The 21,339-nt window shown below is 42.5% G+C and overlaps 1 protein-coding gene across 1 annotated transcript in view; it reads left to right on the top strand.

Annotated features, from left to right (window-relative positions):
- SERINC5 (serine incorporator 5) overlaps window positions 1–19,636 on the top strand; it is an 89,260-nt gene extending 69,624 nt beyond the window's left edge. Inside the window, exons 7-12 of the mRNA XM_012766794.3 lie at window positions 1,585–1,680; window positions 4,529–4,655; window positions 11,884–11,950; window positions 15,993–16,032; window positions 16,742–16,886; window positions 19,168–19,636. Of these exons, the coding sequence (XP_012622248.1) occupies window positions 1,585–1,680; window positions 4,529–4,655; window positions 11,884–11,950; window positions 15,993–16,032; window positions 16,742–16,886; window positions 19,168–19,315 (623 nt within the window). The 3' untranslated portion in view covers window positions 19,316–19,636. The remainder of the gene's footprint in view (window positions 1–1,584; window positions 1,681–4,528; window positions 4,656–11,883; window positions 11,951–15,992; window positions 16,033–16,741; window positions 16,887–19,167) is intronic.
- The last annotated feature ends 1,703 nt before the right edge of the window (window positions 19,637–21,339 follow it).

Here is a 21,339-nt window from a genome sequence, read left to right as displayed (position 1 = left end):
TGCATTTATTAAATAGTGTACCACATAGAGCCTTTAAATGCGAAATGCCCTTAGTGTATGTCAAGCTCAGTGTTTATGAGCTTACCTGTAATCTTTGTATAAAACTTGAATGAGAGGGCTTCAAAGGAGTTGTTTCCGGGGTCATCTTTCACTCAAGGCTGTGGACATTGTGGTTTATTTAGCAGGGAATCTGATCCTGGTTCAGAGAGTAGCTGGCCCAATGAACCAGCCTTCCTTACACCCAAGTTCTTCCTTAGTGAAGTCAACAGCAACACAGGAGCCTGGCCTTGCTCATGGTTGGTTTCAAAGGCAAAAGAAAGACAATGGGATATAAAAAGTGCTTTAGAAAGTAGATTAGTGAACAGTCATTTATCAGCTACTCTTGATCTCTTAAGGCAGTATACTGTCCTTGGGATGAGAGAGAGAGATATCCTTTGTCTGATGTTTCTTGTAGATATCTTATTCTATAGGTGATGAAAATGCATGATATACAGGTTTCTAGGTAGGAAAAGGCAAATATAGCCAATAAATTCATAGCCCTCTTGAATCCTTTCTAAAATAGTGGTTTTAAAAGATAACTAACAGCAAATAATTTAAAAAGTTTTTCTGCACTAAAAATTTCAAGTCCACTATTGAAATTGGGAGTATTATTTTCCCAATCCCTTTAATTGATCAGTTAAGAATTCTTAAAGCGAACTATTGGTTTTTAGATTAAAATCTTTGGGTTAAATCTAATCTTTTCAAATAGCCATAATATTTTTAAATATTTGGTTTAATGCCGTTAGTTGCTAAGGTAAGTCTTAGTCTCATGCCAAAGGGCAACATTAAAAGGGTCTATTCATATACCCTTAGTGGTAATTAGAATTTAATAATGACGATTCTGGAAACAAATTTGACCAGAGGGAAAACTGGGTAAAACTAAATCCTTTGATGTTTATAGGTGGTTGAAAATTTCACCAAAGAAAGAGACATCCCCTGTCATCCTGGTTACTCTGAACAATCTAAACTCTTAGTTTAATTTATACATTATAACTTGTAAGCTTTTCTCCCAATGAATGCTGAGCCCCATGGCCTTCCTAATAACCCGGATCAGCTCTTGTATTTAATCAGTGTTCCCAAAGGTTTTTTTTTTGTCCATTGACAGATAAGAGCTTTTTGCCTTGTTATAGACTGTGTCTGATGACCTTGTAGAATCTAGAACAAATGCTCTAGGGAATCTGTCTTACCATTTAACCCACTAAACTAAGTGATCTTATAAATCATGATAGTAAATTTTTTCTGATCTTGTGATTTAAGAACTAATGTTATGAACCACAGAAACACTAGCTGATATGTTTAAGTATAGCTGTAGGTTTGTTAAGGTGTTGGCATCTCTGAAAATAGCCATGTTAGGCCCAGTGTATGACTCCCTCCCTTTAATATCTGTTTAATGTTATCTGACAGGAACCTCTTTTTTTTCCTTTAATGGTAGACACTCAAATTTGAGGACTGTTGTGGGAGGAGGGATCTATTTTTTTGAGACATATGCTTTCTTATCGCTCACATTTAAAAGCTGCCTTCAGTCTTCCTCTCCTTGTTTTCCAGGGCAGCCGCACTCAGGGCTCCTGCAGTCAGGGCTCATAAGCTGCTATGTCACCTACCTCACTTTCTCAGCCCTGTCCAGCAAACCTGTAGATGTAGGTAAGCCAGCCTTGTTTGGGGGGGCGTATGTGTGATGTGAATATTTTCATGTGTGGAGGAATGAGCTGCTCTTTAAATATTAGAGACACAGTAAATCACAGTAGAGGTGATCTAGACTTTTTCATGATATGAAGTCTTTAAATTGGGCTATAAAAATAGAAATTCCTTCTTTTGAGTCTTTCTGATGTGTAGGAAAGACGTGAGTAAAGGTGGGCCGTTGAGTTTGTTTTTAGGCCCCGTCTGCATTTTGCTGTTCTGTGTTTTCAAGGAACATTTTTGTTTCGCTTTGTTTATTTTGTTTTTATTATTTTGTTATTATTTGTTTTGGTTATTGATTTCCTTTTCTTCAGGTGGTCATTTTTCTGACTGTAATAAAGTAACAGAGAGAGTGGAAAGCACATGGGGGAGTGGGAAGCAGGGGACAGGATCTGAGCCCAGACCCACCGTTTACTGCCTGTATGGCCTCGAATTGCTCAACTTAAATGACATTTATATACACTGACAACAGAACATAGTAATTAGAACATGGGCTTTGAAGTTGGACTGCCTAGGTTTATAGCCTGATTCTGCCACTTTAGTAACCTACACAAAGCTACTTTTTCTCTCTTTATCACTTTTGTGATATTTACATGTAAATAAATAGATGTACATGCATATACACACATACACATAAGTGTATATAAATGTGTGTATGCTTGGGTATATTTGAGCTTGTAGAAATCAAATCAAATAAATTTAGGCTCTAAGAAAATTAAAGCTTTTTTCCTCTTAATTTGGAAACCTAATGCAATGATGATTTTTTCTTTTTTTTCCCCTGTGACACAGAGTGTCACTCTGTTGCCCGGGCTAGAGTGCTGTGGCATCAGCCTAGCTGATAGTAACTTCAAACTCCTGAGCTCAAGCGATCCTTCTGCCTCAGCTTCCCAGAGTGCTAGGATCATAGGTGTGAGCCACCGTACCCAGCCACAATGATGATTTTGAAAGTTTTGGTATATAAGTGTGTTATTTATGGTCTTGTCCTTATACCTAGTAATAGTGGAAAGTGATATAATTGTAGATCTTACAGTAAGTATAGTCTATCCTGGATTTAATTTTTTTTTAAGCCCCGTCTTAACTCTTTAAGATTTTCCTTTATGATTGCTTATATGTGAATTTCCGGTTTTAATTGAGTGAAATTTTTGTTACAGTATTTTTTTAAAGGTATCAATTAGAAACATAAAACACTTTATTTTTAATTTCAGGTGGTACTACATTTTTTAAAAAAACATTTTTCATTAATCTAAGAATAAAGACTACTTAAGTCACAGTAGAAACAGGGAAGTTTATAGTATTCAATACTTACAGCAATAAAAGTAGAAAGATCACAAATTAACAATGTAGCATCATACCTTAAGGAACTAGAAAAACAAGAACAAACCAAACCCAAAGCTAGGAGAAGAATAGAAATAACAAAGATCAGAGCAGAACTAAATAAAATACAGACTTAAAAAAATACAAAGAAACAACAAAATGAAAAGTTGGTTCTTTGAAAAGATAAACAATTGATAAACTGCTAGCTAGACTCATCAAGAAGAGAGAAGATCCAAATAAACAAAATCAGAATGAAAAAAAAGACATCACAACAGTGATACTACAGAAATACAAAAGATCGTCAGAGACTGGTGTAAACATCTATACACTCACAAACTGGAAAGCCTAGAGGAAATGGATAAATTCCTGGAAATTTATCAGGAAGCCTCCCAAGATTGAACCAGGAAGAAATAGAAATCTTGAACAGACCAATAATGAGTAGCAAGATTGAATCAGTAATAAAAATTTCCCAAGAACAAAAGCCCAGGACCAGATGGAGTCACAGTCAAATTCTACCGAATATACAAAAAAGAACTACTACCAATCCTCCTGAAACTTCCAAAATTCAAGGAGGGGGGCACTCCCCTAACTCATTCTATGAAGCCAGTATCACCTTGATAGACAAAACCTGACAAGGACACAACAGAAAAAGAAAACTATACCAATATCCCTGATGAACATAAATGCAAAAATTTTCAACAAAATCTTAGCTAACAGCACATCAAAAAGCTAATATACCATAATCAAGTAGGTTTTATCCCAGAGATGGTAGGATGGTTCAACATATGCAAATCAACATGATTCATCATATAAATAGAATGAAGACCAAAAACCATATGTTCATCTCAATAAGTGTAGAAAAAGCATCTGATAAAACCTAGCATCCTTTCATGATAAAAACCCTTAACAAACTAAGCACAGAAGGAACATGCCTCAAAGTAATAAAGGCCATATACGACAAACCTACAACCAACATCACACTGAATGGGGAAAAGTTGAAAGCATTCTCTCTAAAAATGAACTAGACAAGGATGTCCACCATCACCTCTCCTATTGAAGACAGAAGTCCTAGCCAGAGCAATTGGGCAAAAGAAAGAAATAAAAGGCATCCACATTGGAAAGGAGGAAGTCAAATTATCTCTGCTCACTGATAATTTGATCTTATATCTAGAAAACCCTAAAGACTCCACCAAAAAACTCTTGGACTTGATAAATGAATTAAGTATAGTGTCAGGATACAAAAATCAATGCACTGAGCTAGAATCTGAGGGTCTTGTTTCAAGTGTGTGGTGGTGACATGGGAGAGTGGTTCTTTGAAATAGCAAAAGTCCAGTCTGCATGGAAGCAGACTATAGAGTAGAAGTTTCCAGTGATAAATGTTCATTGTTCTAAAGGGGGACACCAAAGCTACCTGGCATTTTCCCAAAAGTAATGCTTCTGTGAGTTACAATAGACTTTTCTAATTTGACTGTGATTAGTTTGTTTTTTTCTTTACAAGTTCTAGATGAACATGGGAAGAATGTTACCATCTGTGTACCCAACCTTGGTCAAGACCTGTACAGAGATGAAAACTTGGTTACTTGGCTGGGTACTGGCCTTTTGATTGCATGCATCTCATATTCATGGTAAGTCTGGAGAGTTACTTACGGTCATTTTTGCAGACTTTAAAATTACAGGAAAAGAATTAAAATAAGTTTCAGCAGTTGCGAGGCAGCAAAACAAATACCACCTGAGGAAGCAGGAAAATAGCTAAAAGTAAAAAGGTAGTGTTAAAGCATGAACTCTTGATGTTTGAACTTCATATTAATAACATAAAAATATGGTATGCTGCAGCTCTATTGCCTAATGATTACCTTTAAAAGGTGGCTGAATAGTAGTAGTTGCTACAGTATTATAGAGGTAATGGGAGCCCAAAGTGAGGAAGAGATAGTATGTGCCAAAATGTCCTGGTAGTTTTCTGATCAAAATGAAATAGTATTAGTTTTGTTGTTGACGGAAAGAATGCAAAGTGCTGCATATGTGGTCATTCTGTGCATGGTACAGGAAAGACAGGAAATGTCCTTTTTCTGCTAAAACTCATGATGCTGTTGTTAAGTAGTCATGGTATCTCCTTCAAAAGTAGGTGTGACATATAAATGGGCTGTATTTCAGATGCTCATGGTGGGGGTCATACCACCTTTAAAAAGTTTAAAAGATTGCTAGAAGGAGAAAAGTCAAGGATAGAAATGGTTAGTTACCTATTCTGGGCATATTTTTCACAGATAATTAAGCTTCCCTTTGACAGTAAGTAACCTTTTCATATTTAGCCTTTACTTCTTTGTTTATGTTTTTTTTTGTTATATTTTAGTATAAAAAATTCAACTTATCATAGGCACTTTATAATCTTCCTTTTAAAAGATGAAACTAAACAATCCTGTCGGTGATAGCTTATATAAATACAATGTCTTTCCCAGTATGTTGGTGTTTTCTCTTCAGTTTTTAATAATTCCTACTGTTAGAAAGGGACCAACACAAGGACACGGGACTTTTAGAGTCTATTTGCTGAGAGTTATGCATCAAAACGTGAAATGCGGCCGGGCGCTGTGGCTCACGCCTGTAATCCTAGCTCTTGGGAGGCCGAGGCGGGCGGATTGCTCAAGGTCAGGAGTTCAAAACCAGCCTGAGCAAGAGCGAGACCCCGTCTCTACTATAAATAGAAAGAAATTAATTGGCCAACTGATATATATATAAAAAATTAGCCGGGCATGGTGGCGCATGCCTGTAGTCCCAGCTACTCGGGAGGCTGAGGCAGAAGGATCACTCAAGCCCAGGAGTTTGAGGTTGCTGTGAGCTAGGCTGACGCCACGGCACTCACTCTAGCCTGGACAACAAAGTGAGACTCTGTCTCAAAAAAAAAAAAAAAAAAAAAACGTGAAATGCTTGCTTGTGTTTTAGGTGGTTGTTAAGGTGATGGTTGCATACATTGATTCTCAATCCGTCTATGACATAGTGACAGTCTTCTTGTTGTAGCAGAAGGGACCATGGTGACCACTTTCTGGCCTTTCATTTGTATTAATTCCATAAACTGTTCACTGAGTACTTGTAACACAGGAAGCAGCGGATGGGATTCAGGCCCAGGTCAATGAACATTTTCAGTAAAACTATAAAGCCAAGGTTTTGAATCCTGATTCTTAGTCCTTCCTTTCTTGAATGTTTTCTTTCCTGTGTCTGTTAATGTTGGGCTTTGGGAGAGTAAATGGCAGCAACATCAGCTAATTTCGTGACTTGTTGTTTAGTTAGGTTCTGCATTGGCATGTGTTTTTAAATCAAGTGAGGAGAAAAGAGGTAACTAAATTGTATATATAGAATTATTACATTTTAAAAATAAAATATAAGTGTGTTTACACATAGAAAAAATCCTGAAAGGAAAGAAACCAAACTTATAATAGCAGTGGTATTAGGGATAACTTTTTTCTTCTTTTTATTATTAAACAAATTTTTTTTTACAGTGAGCTAGTATTTCTTTTCTTCACTTTTCTATTATTAGAAAAAAAAACTATGAAGATATTTGACAGACTAAAACCATATGTTTTTGTGGGTTGCTGGGTACCTAACAACATATGAAAAAAATAAGTTTGCCCTTCTGATAAAATAAGAGTTTGGATTTGCCATAAACACGTCAATAGAAAAGACGGCAAAAATTCTACTTAGTGTGTTGTATAAATTTACCACACGTGGAGTTATTTTGCAATATGGACTTTATACCCTCTCAGATTTTCAGCTTCTAGTAGGTGTGAAGATTCACTTTTCAGCCACCCTGAAGTCTGCCCTTGAGTGAGAGAAGATAAATAAAATGTCTCTCTCAGAATCTAGACGCCATAGCGGAGGTTGGCAAGGGCTAGTCTCATATTCCCCAAAAATGTCAATTTTCAAAGCTGACAGCTGCTACCTAAAATCTGTCTTAATGCCAGCAACAAATGTTGTTATTGAACGCTATTAATTAAACTACAAAACCGTGGTGCCGGATGGGATGAGGAGACATAAAACAGCAGCTCGCGCAAAGTGGACATGACGAATGGCAGCTTGTTCCATGGGATGTGTCTGTCATCCGTGAGCAGGAACTCACTCCGTGGGGATGAGCAGTTTATGCCTCCTCCGAGTTAGCGTGTCAGGGGTCTTAGGTGTGATTGATGTTTTCTGTAATGACCCACCGCAGCTCCAGGAGAACATGAATTCAGGCTTAGTAGGGATGGGAGGAAAGGAATGCTGCCAGGGGTGGGAGCCTGCCCAATTAGGGGTTTTTCAAGTCTTGACTTCTTAGAATTTATGTTTTCCTTCCCAACTCAGAGGCATAGAAGGTTGAAGGATGTTATAAAAAGAGGCCACGTTGTCTGGGTAGGAACTAACATTTGAACATGATTGCAGGAATTTCTAGAATTCTTGGTAGAAATTGTAGGAAGCCAGAGACTATATAGGCAGGATGTGGATTAGAGGGAGGAGAAACCAGCAACTTTCCCTTTCTGTAAGGTTATGGAAAGCTGGAAGGCTTGCTCTGCTTTCCTCCCTACTCACCAAACACTTATTCTTCTGGGGCCATCTGTGTCCTGAGTCCTGCTGTGGGGGCACTCACTAGGAATGTAGTCTACTCCTTGCTGTTGTCAACGGAAAAAAGCCAAGTCTGCAAAATAATTTTAAAGAGATTTATTCTGAGCCAAATTTGAGGACCATGACCCGGACCCACTGCCAAGAGGCCTTGGGCAAGTGGACTCGCTGTGGCTGGGTCACAGTTTGTTTTTTATACAGTTTAGAGACAAGGGTTATGGGTAAAGCCATCAATCAATGTGTGGGAGGCATACATTTGTTTGGCCCAAAAAGGAGGGCCATCTCCAAGGGGGGGGGGCTTACAGGTTATAGGTGGGTTTAAAGATTCTTTAGATTGTAATTGGCTAAAGACATGAAGCTTTGTCTAAAGACCTGAAATGTTTTAACATAAACTGTTTACCAGAGATAAGCCACCATTTGTTGCAAACTGAGGGCCTGCAGGTTTGTCTTGCATACCCTTAGGCCTGTTAATGGGTTACAAAGGAAGTCTCCAAGAAGGGAGGGGGGCATGATAAGGCCTGTCTGACCTCCCTCCTCCTGGCAGGCAACTTTGCCCTTGAATATTCCTCTGGCCATGAGGGGGTCCATTCAGTCAGCTGGTAGGGGCTGAGCATTTTAGTTCACACTGTCTTGTCTCAGCCAAAACCTGGGCCCTGGCTTTTAGACTGGGGCTACCTTTTCTCCAGAGATCTGTTCTGTTGCACCTAGGAATGATTGCTGTGAAGGAGTGTCACAGCTCGGACCCCATGTGGGCCCTCACCTTGGCCACTGCGGGACTTCCCTGGTGGCTCTTTCTATAGGCCCATCCGTCCACACCCCTTTAGTACTGGACCCTTGCCATAGCGAGCCCTGGCTTCCACCAGCTGTTTCTTAATTCCCTCCTTGGTCTGTAGATTTTGATTGAAATTGTTATTCTGCTGCCTTCAAGCTCACAGTGTCAGGCTGGGCAGGATCCTGTAGTTGATCAGGTTCAGTCTCGTCATTGTATTAATGCAGATGAGAAAACAGAGACTTGGAACCTATTCCTGTCACTTGCTACTCCCTTCCAGGAAACATTTCCTTGAGTCTCCTTTGCTGGAGTATATAGGGAGACAGGTGGATAATCAATCTCTCTCTCTCTCTCTCTCTCTCTCTCTCTCTCTCTCTCTCTCTCTCTCTCTCTCTGTCTCCCCCCCCCCTTCTGAAATGGCTTGGAGTAATGTCTTTCCTTTTCTTGGGCAAAAGATAAGCTGGATGACTGCATAATTATATTATTAGGAGGCATTTGTGCTATAAAATGTTTCCTGGCTATTTCACTTTTAGCTATGTTTAAGAAAAACAAATCTTAATGTGTAAGCTATCTTTGAAAATATCTTTTTTTTTTTTTTCTGAGACAAAGTCTCACTCTGTTGCCTGAGCTAGAGTAGAGTGTCGTGGTGTCAGCCTAGCTCACAGTGACCTCAAACTCCTGGGCTCAAGTGATCCTCCTGCCTCAGCCTCCTGAGTAGCTGGGACTAGAGGCATGTGCCACCATACCCAGCTAATTTTTTCTATATATTTTTAGTTGTCCAGCTAATTTCTTTCCCTTTTTTTGTAGAGACGGGGTCTCGCTCTTGCTCAGGCTGGTCTCGAACTCCTGAGCTCAGGATCTGCTCACCTCAGCCTCCCAGAGTGCTAGGATTACAGGCGTGAGCCACCGCGCCCAGCCATCTTTTTGAATATAAAATTAGAATAACTACCAATCTTTACTAAATGCCAGACAGCTCCCTAGTTCAAAATGGGATATTTGCAGCTGCACAGCAGGCCATGTAGAATTAGGTACAAGGTTGTTATGATGATGTTGCAGAGAAGATTGGCTTAAACTGAGAAAAATTGGAAAATCAAGGAGAGATGTTCATTCTTTTGGTATGTTCTGGGCCTGCTGCTTTAAGAGAAAAAATGTAACGGAGAGGTTTGTTTCCTCACTTTGGCAATCCTGCCCCTGCCTGACCTGCCAGCTAGAAATCTCCATGGCTCCGCATCAGTAGCGTGGTGTGCCTTCCCCACCCCCACCCCCATTCACACAGAACTTGGGTCCTCTTTGGGGGCTGTGAGTCACTGATTGTATAGCGCAGTGGGAACATGATTGAGCTTCATCACAGTAAGGCTGGGAATAGTCATGAGATCTATCAAGTGCTTGCCCTGTAAGCTTGTCAGGGAGGCAGAATCTTTTATGTCTAACAGGAAGGTTTGTAGATGTTCTTTAGAGATTTTCTGTGATTCAACCAAGCTCCAAAAGCAGCTGCAGCGCAGGTGCTGAGTGGCACCTGACTTGTGCCCCATTCTGCCAATACAGAAGGGGCTCGGGGTCCACAGTGTTTCAGGTGGGGAAAGGGAGATGCTTTTTTTTTTCCCCATTGTCACAGTGACAGCAAGACATAGCTGGCATTTTGTGGGAGGGGCCCAGAGACAGTAAACACACTGCAGTGTGTTAGATGTTGTCCCCATGATAAAGTATCGTCCCAACCCAATGCTGTTAGTCTCCCCCTGCCCCCATGGGAAGTTCTGAGTTAAAGTCACACATACCTTAGCCCCGGAAGAGAAGTTATGGATGACCCAGGAATTGTTTTATAGCAATTTGTTCTATGTCAAACAGCACACAGATAGTCTTTGTAATAATAGCTGGATTGCAGACAATGAGAATTTCCTAGCCTTAAAGAGCTTATAAAACAAATCTTTTCTTGATAATTCCAAGAAGAGTGTTTCATGGGGAAAGGCTATGATTGAATAAAGACCTTAAATTTAGGGTAACATCTATTTGTAGAAGTCACATGGCACTAGTGATAAACTGAATATAGATAGTTTTAGAAATAAAAACAAAATGTTCCCCATTTTAGTGCCCTTTGATAGTGAAGTAAAGTAGAAAAGGAGCCAGAATAAAAAACTTTGTTTTTTGGAAACCATTTTAATCCAAAGAATTTATAAAATGGAATATTTATTCTAACTCTACTTTAAAGAATGAATGCCATCTTTCAGATGAAACTTTCAGATACCGATCTCTTCTTAAAACTAAAAGTTAACAGTTTTCCTTATGGAAAAATGTTTTCCCCGGGCATATATTCTACTGAATGATAACTTGTATTCACAAAACATGGGCTGCTCTTAAATGCAGCAGCACATATCTGTTCCTTGGGGGCACAGCCACTGGGAAATGTTGCTGTCATTTCTCTGACCAGGCTCGCAGTTGGAAAGGTCCTAGATTAGCATCCATCAGTTCAAAGCCGAAATGAAAGGAATCTGTTGTACTTGAGCGGACCATAAGAGAACAGATGTGCTTGGATCCCAGTGGACCTCTTTGTAAGGAAGGCTTCTTATCATTTTTGTACATCTCACCGATCTCTTCCCTTCCTGGGAAAGTAGACGAGAACACACAGAGAAGGCTGTGTTGCCCCTCAAGGTTCATTTGGTTGAGATGAATGTCCACCAGCAGACCAGCTTCCAGAGCACCAACACTGCCTGGCCTGTCCAGGAAGCTCAGAGGCTGCATGAGGGTGGGGTTGCTACCCCTCTCACCAGTGAATCCCCAGTGCTTAGAACAGGCCTGACACATAGTAGCCTTCCAGCAAACATTTGCTAAATGCATCTATAAAGGTGGCTGGAACCCTAAGATTTGTATATATTTCTACTTGCTTAAAATGTTGCCATGTTTTTATTTTTAGGAAAAATAAATTATTTTACCCCCTTAAGCCAAATTTTCTAACATTTTACCTCTCTAGGTATGGGAATAATGACAGGAAGAATTTCTTTTTATCACACTGACAGCTACTCTATGTTAAATTTCTAAACAGAAAGCCTTGTGGTGCCATAGGCGGTCACAATAAATAACCATGACCTTTGCTTTCGTGCTCCTGCTTTCTCTTGCCATCTCTGGCCTCTCTCATTGCTTTTGATTCCCTCAAAGGGAGGGAAAGATAAAGTGAAATTAGAAAACTATTACTGCATTTGAGGGAGGAGAGGCAACAACCAATACTGAAAACCAAGATATGGGACCAAAACCCATCTTACTTTGCTACCTACAAACTTCTCTTTGCGTAAAATGATCTGATGCAATCCATGTAAAAAGACATCAACTGTAGAATCAGCCAGCTGGTTGGGAATAAAGTGGGATATTGGAATAGACTGCTTTTATTCAGTCAGCCTGAACTGTAGGTTACAGTGAGCCTCTCATTGGAGCACTGGCCACCCAGCTGTACCCTTAGTCCATGTGATACAACAACATTAATAAACCCTGCTGACTTTTTGTTTGTTTCTTAGTTTGACATCCACAACGAGATCAAGTTCTGATGCCCTGCAGGGGCGCTACGCAGCTCCTGAACTGGAAGTAAGTTCATTTCCTTTTCCTGTCCTGCTTCATTTCAAGAGACCCATTTCGCAGGAGGACCTTTTGTGTTTATTTGTGTCTTAACCGTCTGCACACCATGATCCTGTTTTTCTGCTCAAGAAAGAAAGTTTTGGTATTGAAAAAGAAATGTTTTCCTATGTATACTGTGGGATTAAAATGAATCAGTTGATTCTTGATTTTCCTCCGGCAAAGCTGGCCTATTGTGTGGCATCCTGCTGCCCACTCCCTTCCAGAGGCTTGGGTGACCTTGTCAGGCTGCCACCGTGTTCTCTTCCTCTGTCATAATGGAGTGTGTGTGGGTTTATTTCTAGTCTGTTCATCTGTTTATACCTGTCCGTGCTCTCCATACATAGCATGGCTGTGAGATTATGTAACAGCTGTTCAGAAGGTAGAGGGAAAGGCAGGAAGGGTGGGAACTGGATCTGCTCTGTGCCAGATCCTGAGCTGAACACTGTAGGTACATTAATTCCTTTAACTGTCTGTCAGTTTCATCAGGTGGGCGTTTCACAGGGTAAAGATGGTTTCAGGCCCCACCTGTACATCCAAAGAATCAGGATGTTCAGCTGATGCCTGTTGGTCAATGAAATGTCTGGCTTTTTTTGTGTGGTTTTTTTTTTTTTTTTGAGACAGAGTCTCACTCTGTTGCCTGGGCTACAGTGCCGTGGCGTCAGCCTAACTCACAGCAACCTCAAACTCCTGGGCTCAAGCGATCCTTCTGCCTCAGCCTCCCGAGTAGCTGGGACTACAGGCATGTACCACCATGCCCGGCTAATTTTTTATGTATATATATATATTTTTTTTAGTTGGCCAATTAATTTATTTCTATTTTTGGTAGAGATGGGGTCTCGCTCTTGCACAGAGCTGGTTTCAAACTCCTGACCTTGAGCGATCCACCTGCTTCAGCCTCTCAGAGCGCTAGGATTACAGGCGTGAGCCACCACGCCCGGCCAATGAAATGTTTGTTATTTTGTTAATTGTGCAAAAGTCTCCCTGGGGCTCTCAATGGACCATCCTCCAAGGTGAGAAAGGTCTAATTCAATGGAGGAAGCCAGGAAAAGCCTCAGCCCGGACCCAAGAATGGAAAGAACCAGGGGTTCCAGCAATGGCTAAGAGTTATAGCACTTGCCATGTGCTGGCATGCTTCTAGGCTCTTCATACGTGACTTCATTTAATCCTCATCAAAACCCAGGGAGGTGCTAGCGTGTTTCCCCGAAAGTAAGACCTACCCATAAAATAAGCACTAGCATGATTTCTAATCATTTGTGCAATATAAGCCCTACCCTGAAAATAAGACCTAGTGATGAGCGTGGCTACGCAGCGTATCTGCACAACCCATGCATTTCGTCATGTAGCGGTAAAGAAGACCAGCAGCCCTTCTCGTCTACCCCATCGTGACAGCTACTGTCCCAGAGGTGACCGGAAAGGTGCGGGCAGCCCCACCAACAAGGTCAGCTTGCCCTGTCAGGTCCCGGCCATCCTGTGCGTGCTGCAAGCTGAGGCTTTGAGGGGAAAGTCTCCTGAGTGAAGTGAGGACTGGGACGTTCCACTTTAGGTATTATGTGTCCCCAGGGGGAAGAAGGAAAGCTGTGGCTGCCATTGTACTCATCACTGTGGGACTGTCTCACCCCCCACAAACACCAGGGCATAGAGGAAAAGCTTCAGCAAGCAGCCTCCTGCTGAGCCTAGAGAGAGCATTTCTGCTCCACTGTGCTGACTGGACCCAGTGCTCACCAGATCTCTGATAAATAAGGCAGCCCTGCTCATTTACTGAGAGCTCTGTTCCTCGACATGAGCGATTGGGGCCAATGGTTCTAAAGGAAATAGAGTCGCAAGAAATTCAGGATGGAATTCGGGGTTTGGAGAGTTATGATGATGTTCCAGAAGAAGATGACTTAACTATATTTGAATAAATGTAGATTGTTGTACCGTACTTAAAAAAAATAACACATCCCCTGAAAATAAGCCCTAGGGTGTCTTCCTGAGGAAAAATAAATATAAGACCCTGTCTTATTTTCGGGGAAACATGGTATTATCTCTGTTTTAAAGAGGAGAAAAACAGAAAAGTTAAGTCATTTAAACTTTGCAGGTTCCAATTTGCCAGGGTAGAGACCGTACACTTCAGCCCCAGAGTCTGTGTTCTTGACCACAGCTGCCCAGGGGCTTGGGGGCTGTGCCCTGACCTTCGCTGCTGACCTGGCGTGGCGTCTGGCCGCCGGCTGCATCCTAACAGCTTTCTCTGGATGGAAGAACCCTGGTATCAGTCCAGGCATGGGCAGTTTACTCCGCAGCTGGGTGTGGGGGATGGTCTTCCGCACCTGACCTGGAGATAGGGAGCCATTATCTAAGTTTGTCAGTCTGCCAGCGTCATTCACCAGCCCTTTCTGTCCCCTCAAGGAGAAAACTGTGCTGAGTTTGAATTCGTTACTGCCTGTTATGCAGAAGGGAATGGTCTCTAGAAGGCAGGCGTTTGTTCTCACCACTCGCTGGGTGACCACCTGCTGAGGTTGGACGGTTACGGTTTCAATGTCCCTATTGTGTACAGAGTTCAAGCTCAAAGCACAGCAAGTTGCTAAGTTAGATTTAAGAGAGGATGTTTTTCTTCTCAGTCCAGGGAAAAACGTCCCAGTGTTTCCTTCTGAACCGGAGAGTATGGAGGGAGGAAGTCGCTGTGCTCTCCTGCGTCACGTTCCACAGGGTACACCTTTGAAAGGGAGAGTTATTAGTTTCTTGTGGCAGCCTAAGCTTCAAAGGAACTGGGACCCCAGCATACCATGTCTTGGTCCCACTGAATGAATCTGTGATTTTTCGACTGTGCCACTTGACCCAAGGCCCTGTCAAGGCTAAAACCTCTAGTATAAGTTTCCTCTAGTATAAGCAGGGAAACGGGGGCTTGGCCTTGAGGTGCAAATCGGATGAGGGCTCAGCTGCCATATCCCCGTCCCAGGCTCTCTGCTCTGCAGTTCAAATGTCTTCAGCCAGAAAGTGCCAAGGACCCAGTACTTCCCAGACTGTCTTGGTACGTGGTACTTTTCTTACTCTGTTTGCCAGAGTCCCTCTGGAATCGTGAACTAATTTTTCATAACCTGATTTTTAAAAATTAAGTTCACTGTTTTGAGTAGGTAAGAAATAAGGAAATGAAATTCGAAAGGTACCAAAGGTGCTTCAAAGGCATCCTGTCCATCCCTGTGCCCGGCCAGCGCAGCAGTGGGTTTTCATGGGAAATGTGGGCAGGCGTCCTGCTTCCACATTCCTTGGCTTCACCGTGCCGGGCTCTGTCGGCTTCACCATTTCCTGGTTACCATGTGTCACCAGTTGCGAATCATGGACCTCAAGAGTCCCCATCCTGCATTGATGTGTCCCACCTCTGTCACTAAGCTACTCTGGTGACTTTGGCCAATTATTTAGCCTACCTGACCTCTGTTTCCTCAACTGTAGACAGGATAGTAATCCCAGCCTGAGAGGTTGAAGAGGATTTCATGAAGCAGCATGGAAAGCAATGCCTGGGGGGGCAGCGAGTGCCAGGAGAGCAGCCCTTGTGCTCGTTGTGTGTTCCACGTTCAGTTCTGCAGAAGCAGGCGCCCAGGCAGAGCTAGTTGGGCAGGATATTTATTAGGAATCAGTGCATGGTGCAGGCCAGACAAAGCTTTGCTCCCCCCAGGGGGTCAGAGTGGTTGGGCCTTTATCTCAGTGTCATCAGCCAGTCTATGGGGGTTACCCAGGAAGGGTGAAGGCGCTGATGTCTGGAGGCTCTGTTCCCAGCAGGAGCGAGCTCCACGTCCTTTGAAGGGGACCCAGTGGCACATCTCCATTCATGGTATTTCCTGTCACCAGCACCTAGCACGTCTGAGAAAGAACAGATGCTTAGTCATAACCTCTTGAAGGAATAAAGTGTGCAGTTCAGGGCGTGGGATGTGGCTAGAATAGGGAAGGTGTGGCAGGCAGGTGGCCCCTTGTACCTTACTGATGTGCGGGGAGGGAACTTAAAACAAGCTGCCTGACTCTGTCTCTTTTGCTTTTGCAGATAGCTCGGTGCTGTTTTTGCTTCGATCCCAGTGGAGAAGGTAAGCAGAGCGCTTTTATTCTCTGCATCTGTGTGGTCCTGCAGACCTGCAGCTCCAGTCTGTAGGCAGTTGGGAGTCAGACACAAATAAGTTGAATAGTAAGGAAAAATTTTTATTCCCAAACTGGTTTACTGTGTATATGCCTTTCACATTCTTCCTCAGGGGTAGTAGGGTTTTGTTTGTTTGTTTTGGTATTCTGGCAAGGAAAGTGAGTCTATATTTTGGCTCATATTTAAGTTAAATTATACATTGAGACCTAGAAGAAGCAAACGTACTCTTTTATTTAAAGGGATAATTTGGAAAATACCACAGTGTCCTCAGAATAATATTTTGGGGCCATTTCTTTCCTTCAACTTACTTTTCTTCTTGGATTAGAGGATTCCACGGATTCTAAGAGCTTGAAAATTCTTGGTCTACGCTCACTTTCTGCTAGGTTTATAATAAGTTTTATGTCTTTTAAGGCTCTCTTCCTTCTGCTGTGTTAAAATAAATGTGACATTAGGTAACTTACCCTGTTACAGAAGTTACTGGAGTAGGGTGGAGTTTTGTGCTCATGGGACAGATATAAGTTGCCTAAGTGTACAAGTAGCTTTTTGACATCTTTTCTACTCAACAGCACCTGAGATTGAATTGGTGAGTGTGGCTTTGCTAAGCGGTTCAGTTCACGTGTGTTCTCTTGTTGAACTTGGGCTTCCTCTGTGATTCACAGACACTGAAGAGCAGCAGCAGGTAAAGGAGGGACCACGAGTCATTTACGACGAGAAGAGAGGCACCGTCTATAACTATTCCTACTTCCACTTCGTGTTCTTCTTGGCTTCTCTCTATGTGATGATGACCATCACCAGCTGGTTCAAGTGAGTGGCCTTTTGCTTAGACATTTTTGATGGGACAGCCTTAAGAGTACTGTTCTTTTGTTACAGCAAAGCTGACCGAAAACAAACCGAATGGCACGAAAAGGGTGGAGAGAACCAGGTTTATTTATGCCAGCAGGCTCAGAGGGGGCTTGCCACCAAATTCTGAGCCCCGAACAGAGAGTGTAGCAGTCTTTCATACATTTTGTTTTGGGAGAGTGCAGGGCACAGTTACAATGTGGTTATCTTTAGTGGGATAGGGTCTTGAGCGAGCCCAGTTCCTGGCATGGCATTTCTATGGAATTTCTTCCTGTCTTATCTTACCATGACAGAAGTTGCTGCAAGCAGTTTACAGAAGCAAAGCGGAGGCAGTTTAGCAGTTATATAGCGGGTTGTTCTTGGGGAGGGGTTTAGCTTAGTGGAGTTTTCCTTTTCTCTATCACTTTAAAGTGCTAAAACAGGCTGGGTGTGGTGGCTTACACCTGTATTCCCAAAGACTTGGGAGGCTGAGGTGAGAGGATCGCTTGAGGCCAGGAGTTTGAGACCAGCCTGGGCAACATAGTGAGATCCCATCTCTAAAAGGAATAAAGTGCTGTGACATTTAGCATATTTCCTGGAATCAACTGAATCTTATCTCAGTTCTGTTGCACTCACAACCTTTCCAGGAAACAGTTCTGAGTTCTTAACAGTTGATTGGCATGTTTTTAACTCTGGACATTGGTGATGCTTACTTCAACTTCAAGAAAATGGAAGGTGAGCTCTATATGGACACTCTGGAAAACATAGTAATAGTGATGGAGCAAAAATGTGGCATTCCTAAGCAATCATGTGCTTCTAAGAAAGAGAAAATATCCCTTTTTTTCCCTACTTTAAATTTTGTGTGTCTCTTTTTTCCTACATTTTCATTACAAAGTTGAAACATCTTTTTTAATAAAATGAACCAATGTGGAATTATGGAAAGTGACAAACTGACACCCCCACACATATTCAGATAACCACTGCTATGGTGTGTATCCTTCCATTCCTTTTCTATGCATTTACAAGCCTGTGGAATTTTCTTTACACAAACGACATTACACATGTTTTCCCTCTTGAAGTTTTGTTGTTGTTTTTTTTAACTTGGCAGTGCCTGATGGGCCTGGCTTTCCCTGTCACTACACAGAGATTTATACTTTTTCTACACATCTAGAGTTTGAGTTATATGATAATTTGTTTGACTGATAAGTTAGGTGTAGCCATTTAGACCCATTGTGCTTTCCTTTATTCATTCATTCATCACGTGTGCAGTGGCTCCTTACATGCCTCACTGTTCTAGGTGGCAGGGCTTATAGTCCAGTGGGAGAGACAGACTGACTCAAATCAAGTACAGTGTGTCAGATGGTGGTGAGTACTGGGGAGAAAAATAAAATGAGGAAGGGGAAGGAGGAATTCACAGCAGGGTGGGATGGTGGGGGTGGCAGTTTCAACACAGTGACTGGGGAAGACTTCATTGGCTGGAGGGAGCTATAATTAAAAAGGCAGATGATGACAAACGTCAAAGGAGTTGAGAAATTCAAACCCTCTTACATTGTTGGTAGGAATGTAAAATGAAGCTGCTTTGGAAAATAGTTTGGCAGTTCCTTAAACAGTTAAACAGAGTTGCAGTATGATTCAGCGATCCAACTCCTAAGTATATATACCCAGGACAAAAAGAAAAATACGTCTGCACAAAAACTTATACATTAATGCTCCTAGCGGCATTATTCATAATGACCAAAAAGTAGAGACAACTCAAATGTCCATCCTCTGGTGAATGGATAAACAAAACGTGCTATATCCATGCAATGGAGCAGTAAAAGAGAATGAGGTACTGATGCGTGCTACTACATGGGTGAGCCTTGAAAACAGTTTGCTAAGTAGAAAAAGCCAGGTATAAGAGGTCACATGATTCCTTTTATATCAACTGTACAAAATAGGCAAGTCCATAGAGACAGAAAGTAGATTAGGTTGGTGAATGCAGGGGGATGGGGGAGTGGGAAGAGGAGGGCAGCTAAGGGGTGCAGGATTTCTCCCTGCGGTGACGAGAACGTTCTAAGATGGATTGTGGTGACAGCTGCACACGTCTACCCAGGCACATATTAAAAGCCATTGAGTTGTGTACTGCAATGGGTGTGAATTATGTCACGATTGAGTTGTTAAGGAAAAAGAAAGGCTGGGGGGATGGGACAGGAAGCAGGGAGACAATGAACTAGACCTCCCCCTGCTGTTCCTGCTCCAACCACAGCTGGGTCTCTTGTCTCCACAGCTACGAAAGCGCCCACATCGAAGCCTTCTTCAGCGGGAGCTGGTCCATCTTCTGGGTCAAGATGGCCTCCTGCTGGATCTGCGTGCTGCTGTACCTGGGGACGCTGGTCGCTCCTCTGTGCCGTCCTGCCCCGCACTTCTCCGTGTGAGCACGTCCGCGGAGCCCTTGGCTCGGCAGGCCTGCAGCCGTGTGACGACATCCTTTGCACAGCGTCCCGGGGGGTGTGAGCAGCGACTGGTGCCCTGTGCTTGAGTGGGTCTGAAAAGGCTTTCAGAAAAAAAAAAAATTTCCCGATCAGCTTTTTAATTGTTAATTCAAAAAGAAACTACCAGTTTGTCCCAAAGGACTTGAAATTTTCAGCCAAACTGATCATGGGTGATAATATATGTTTTTATTTGTCTTACTGCTAGAAACTGAATAGTAGTTATGTTGGTATTTTCCTTCTACACTTTTTTTTTTTTTTTTTTTTTTACTAAAACAGAACAGAGTTCGGGGCACAACGTCTCTTCACAGAGATAAAAACCTACCTTGTGTGACCCGTCACTCTCATCCTTGGAATAGCAAAACATGCCAAAATTTCCCCCGCCCCTGATAGAATCCAGACCCCTCTCACTTCTTCCTGGAGCCTCGTCCCCAGTGGGCTTTGAGCCCGGGACGCAGCCTGCAGGGCCCCTGATATTTATAGGGTACAAGCTGCTTCCCTGTGAGGGCGTGATGCTGGGAATCACAGCCTTGACTCTCTTCCCAGGGGTCCCCTCATCCTTTCCGGGCCCAGCATCTTCGTATTCAATAATAATGTGAAAAAGCACAATTCGCCTGATCTCCACCGTGTGTTTCCCCACTGTGTCGTCACTACCTGGTCCGAGTTACTGCAATAAGTGTGGCGCTGGTTTGTGGTGGTGTTCACACGACTATAGAACAAGGTTCATGTTGTCTCCTTTGCCTGTGCGATGGAGGGCTGTCACTTGTGTGTGCCGTAAACAATAATAATGCTCTAAGGACCTGACCTGAAAAGATGCTTCTTGAGGAAGCCTGCTGCACCCCTCTTTCAGTCATTAAGGTCGGCCCCTCCTTTCCTCCTCCACCTTTTGAGGCCTTTGAAATTGTCAGAGCAAAAGAGCTTTTTTTTTTTCCAGATCCCTAATGGGACCATTATGGTTTCCTTGGCGTAGGTTTGGTGAGGGGAGAATTTCCTGAGGTGAGGATCCCAGGCACCACCTCACACAGCCCGCAGGCAGATCCGGCCTGTTGGACTAGTTGTAGAAGTGACCAGATATACTTTCAGAAAAGGTAGATGGTTGGGGGTATTTAATTAAGCCATAGACAACCTCCACAGAAACTTCCAGAACACATACTTGTAAAGTAATACCCACAGGGACTTGACTTTCGGCAGCTACCCAAGATGTCCATTTTCAGTGTTGCTGTTCTTGGTCAGGGAAGAGGTGTACTCAGTGCAAGGTCCATTAACACATTGACTGCCATGTCACTTGTTTTGAGCCTGGGCCTCGTGAAGCAAAACCCTGCAGCTGGTTCATGAAACTCTTACTCGTTGATGTTCTTATTGTTATTAACACTGACAGTTTAATTCTAAACATGTAGATTGCGTTGCATATAACTCACGTACAGAAAACAATAAAAAACAACAAATTAGAAAGGATTGTTTTGTTTTAATAAAACACTGAGGCCCCAAGAAAAAATTTTCTTTTTCTAGTGTGGCAGTCAATGTGTTAAAGACACACAGTGGGGATGCCTTGGGGGCTCTCCTGTTAGTATTTCGTGCAGGGTAGAAAGAGTGTTCTCGAGCTCCCTGGAAGCCAGGGTCTGAGAGCATAAAAGGACAGCCTAGATGTTTTCTCTGAGGCCTGTTGTACAAGTTGGGTGGAATTGGAACCCTCCTGAGCTGGGCTCCCTTGTGCCAAAATGCTGGTGGGAGAAATTGTCAGACTCTTCATTTCTATTCAATTCTTTGCCCTCCTCCCAAGAAAACCAAGGGAGAACCAAACACAGGGGATGAATTCCTTTAGAACGTTGCTATTTACAGTGTTTGAGATTCAGTTTTAAAAGGCGCTCTGTGTGTGTAAGAGAGCCTTGTTTGGTAAACTTCATCAGATTTCTTTTTAAAGGGCAAAAGCTCTTTGTACTTAGAATTCGAAGATCCATCCAGAATCTCAA

The sequence above is a fragment of the Microcebus murinus genome, chromosome 11 (genome assembly GCF_040939455.1).
Source record: "Microcebus murinus isolate Inina chromosome 11, M.murinus_Inina_mat1.0, whole genome shotgun sequence".
In the NCBI taxonomy this organism is placed as follows: domain Eukaryota; kingdom Metazoa; phylum Chordata; class Mammalia; order Primates; family Cheirogaleidae; genus Microcebus; species Microcebus murinus.
Note: the sequence above shows the minus strand (reverse complement) of the source record. Positions and strands in the feature narration are given on the sequence as shown.